This window comes from Mus caroli, unplaced genomic scaffold, assembly GCF_978045245.1.
Source record: "Mus caroli unplaced genomic scaffold, Mus_caroli_1 scaffold_7, whole genome shotgun sequence".
Classification (NCBI taxonomy): Eukaryota; Metazoa; Chordata; class Mammalia; order Rodentia; family Muridae; genus Mus; species Mus caroli.
The window spans coordinates 13,223,991-13,227,500 of record NW_028227262.1 but is presented as its reverse complement, the minus strand read 5'-3'; the positions used below and the strand labels follow the sequence as shown (position 1 = coordinate 13,227,500).

The 3,510-nt window shown below is 49.2% G+C and overlaps 1 protein-coding gene across 1 annotated transcript; it reads right to left on the bottom strand.

Annotated features, from left to right (window-relative positions):
• Positions 1 to 432: 432 nt before the first annotated feature.
• LOC110297054 (zinc finger protein 707) lies at positions 433 to 2,234 on the bottom strand. The gene is given in 4 exon segments (XM_085839554.1): positions 433 to 506; positions 509 to 863; positions 866 to 1,110; positions 1,838 to 2,234. Coding segments are annotated over 4 exon segments (1,047 nt in total). The 5' UTR covers positions 2,211 to 2,234.
• Positions 2,235 to 3,510: the final 1,276 nt, after the last annotated feature.

Sequence of the window (3,510 nt, the reverse complement as noted above, 5' to 3'; positions counted from 1 at the left end):
AAGTACTAACTCCTCCTCTTCCTCCCCATCCCTCTCTCCCCTCCTCCTCTCCTTCTTTCCTTTTTCTTTTTAAAAGTAAAAGTAAACCCAAGGCACTGTACGTTCTAGGAACTACACAAACAGGGAAGACCTTCCTCTTTAAGAGGAAGAGACTGGGGAGATGGCTCAGCACGAAGACTACACACCAAGCTCGGAAGACCTGAGGGTGATTTGGACCAACCATATTGGTTGGATCAACCATATTGGTTGGCTCAAAACTGCCTCTAACCTGTTCATTCTGTCAATTTCCTGGCAGAACTTCCTCAGTGCCTTGCGAAGAGCAGAAATGGTTTATTCAAGGACCATATATATACATGGCCTTGGCTTGAGAGCACCTGCTGTAGTCTTCCACACGGCTGAGAACAGGGAAGGCCCAGCTGCCCACAGGAGCCTCTATACTTCTCCTTACCCGTGAGCTCTCTGATGTCTTCTGGAAAAGCCCAGGTGGCAGAAGCCCTTCTCACACAGCTCTTTGTCCAGTGCAGTCTCTGGTGGACGTGGAAGCCCTTGGGCCACCTGAAGACCTTTCCGCGCTCACCACGGGTGTAGGGTTTCTCTCCGCTGTGAATCCACTGGGGGTGCTTGAGGTTCTCTTTTGTAAAATCCTTGCCACCGTTGTCAACAGAGAAAGGCTTCTCTCCAGTGTGAACGCGTTTGTGCCCCAGGAGGTTTGATTTCTGTTTGAAGGCCTTCTTCCCACAGTCACTGCGCACATAGGGCCAGTGTTCAGGATGGATATTGCGATGCTGTGCCTGGTGGTCCTTTAAGCTGAAGGCCTGTCCCCATACCTCACAGCAGAAGGGCCTTTCACTCTGGTGAAAGTGATTTCTCTCTGGTGGCGCAGAAGGTTTGAAACCCAGTGGAACTCCTGGCCACACTCGAAGCACTCAAAGGACCTGGTTCCTGGGTGTACTGTCTGGTGAGCAGGTGGCCGGCTATGACAGCTCAGGGCCTTCCCACAAATGCTACAGATAAATGGTTGTCCCTCTGTGCCACTCTTGCCCTGCTCCTTGATGCCTGGCTGCTTCCTGTGGGATTTCCCACACATCTGGTTCTGGAAAGCTTCATGGTATCCAGGGATCCATCCCATAATCAGCTTCCAAACGCTGACACCATTGCATACACTAGCAAGATTTTGCTGAAAGGACCCAGATATAGCTGTCTCTTGTGAGACTATGCCGGGGCCTAGCAAACACAAAAGTGGATGCTCACAGTCAGCTAGTGGATGGATCACAGGGCTCCCAATGGAGAAGCTAGAGAAAGTACCCAAGGAGCTAAAGGGATCTGCAACCCTATAGGGGGAACAACATGATGAACTAACCAGTACCCCGGAGCTCTTGTCTCTAGCTGCATATGTATCGAAAGATGGCCTAGTCGGCCATCACTGGAAAGAGAGGCCCATTGGACTTGCAAACTTTATATGCCCCAATACAGGGGAATGCCAGGGCCAAAAGAATGGGAATGGGTGGGTAGGGAAGTGGGGGGGGAGGGGTATGGGGGACTTTTGGGATAGCATTGGAAATGTACTTGAGGAAAATATGTAATAAAAAATATTAAAAAATTAAAAAAAAAGAAAACCTCTAATTTCCAGATGTAAATCAAGACAAAGGCAAAATGAGCAATTAATCACATGTATACAAACTTATAGATGGTACTTTTAAATTAAAATGTTCAGTTATTTCAATATTAAAAATAACCAATGCTGCCCTATTTGGATAAGATATTTTACTCTACTTAAGTGGAATAAAGAACATTACTTCTCAAAAAAAAAAAAAAAAAAAAAAGAAAGCTTCATGGTTGTCCATTCTCCTCCCAGAGGTAGCTCTGGGGAGGCACACATTACTGGATATCAGGGCATTCTTCCTCAAGGTAGCCCCTCTCCTGGCTCCTGTCTGTGAATGGGTCCTCTCAGGAGCTGAAGCCACCTTGTGATCTATAGACTTTCTGCCTCCTAGGCAGACACTTTTTTGTCCTTCCAGAAACTCTGATTTATCCCAGTCTTCAACCCACAGCTCATCCCACTGTTCCAGGCGAGAAATAAGGCCCGGTCTCCGGCCACAGCATCCCAGCACATTTAAGTTCCTGACGTTCTCCAGCATCACATCGTGGTGGAAGGTCCCCTGGCTAGGACTGAGACACCCCCATTTTCCCTTGCAGAAGTACACAGCCATGTCTCTGAAGGTCACTGTCACCTGACACACAGGACTGCCTGTGGAGGGGCATCACCTTTACCGGGCTGGCTCAGAAGGAGCACAGCCGGGTTGGAAACAGCACCCTCGTCCAGCCTCATCAGGAGCAGCAACAGCAGCAGCAGCAGCTCAAGGTGGCAGCGCAAGCACAGTGGTGCAGAACAGGGCCACCTTGAGGAGGACACCAGTCTGGCTCCTTTATTCTTTTAATAATAATAAAAAAATTAATGTGTTTAGCTTTTGAATATAGGCTCTACATAGCCGATGTTGGTCTTGAACTTCTGATCTTTCTGCCTCTGCCTCCTAAGTGCTGTGATTACAGTCCTCTGATGTCATACCGAGCTCTTTAGGAGCCCTTAGGGTATTTCCCAACACCAAAGGGTAGAGCTGCCACCTTTCCCATCCCTCCCTCTTTAGCCACTTCACTTCTCCTTTACAGCCCCAACTCCCATTGCTTCTTTTGTTTTATTTGTTTCTTTCTTGTAAAGGTGCACACACATGCATGCCTGTGTGGAGGCCAGAGGTCAACTTCCTGTATCATTCCTCAGATTCCTCAGGCACTACCTGTTGACATTTAGTCTAGGCTCCGCCCCACAGTTACCTGGCAATGGCCAGATGTGCCAGACTCATTATAAAAGGAGCTGCTTGCCCCTGCCTCACTCTTGCTCTCTTCCTCTCTTCTCTTGCTCCTGTTCCTTACTCACTCTCTCCATTCCCCTCCCCCTCTCTCTTCATGGGCTGATGGAGGGCCTCTCCCCCTCCTTCCCCTCCTCCCTCTCCCCCCTCCTCTCTCTCTCTCTCTCTCTCTCTCTCTCTCTCTCTCTCTCTCTCTCTCTGCCTTTCTCTCAACTCACCTCTCCATGCTCTGAATAAATTCTATTCCAAACTATACTGTACCTGGTCCCTCAGGGAGAAGGGATACCTCAGCATGGGCCCACAAAGGCAGCCCCTTCCCCCACACCTTACCGTGTACCCACCAAACACATCTCTGGTCTCTTTTTATAAGACACAACACTACCCATCTTGTTTGCTGTGACAGGACCCCTGCCCTGGGACCTGGGACCTGCTGATTTGGTTAGGCTGGCTGGCCAGTGAGCCTCAGGTCCCTCTTGTCTCTGGCTCTGCAACATCAGGATGACAGAACACCAGGCTTTTCATATGGATTCTGAAGACCAAGTCCATGTTCATGGCAAGCTGTATAAGGACTAATCCCTCTCCTCAGCCCTGGCTGCTTTTATGAAATCTGACCATGTCGGGCTAAAACCATCCCACCCACTTCCTG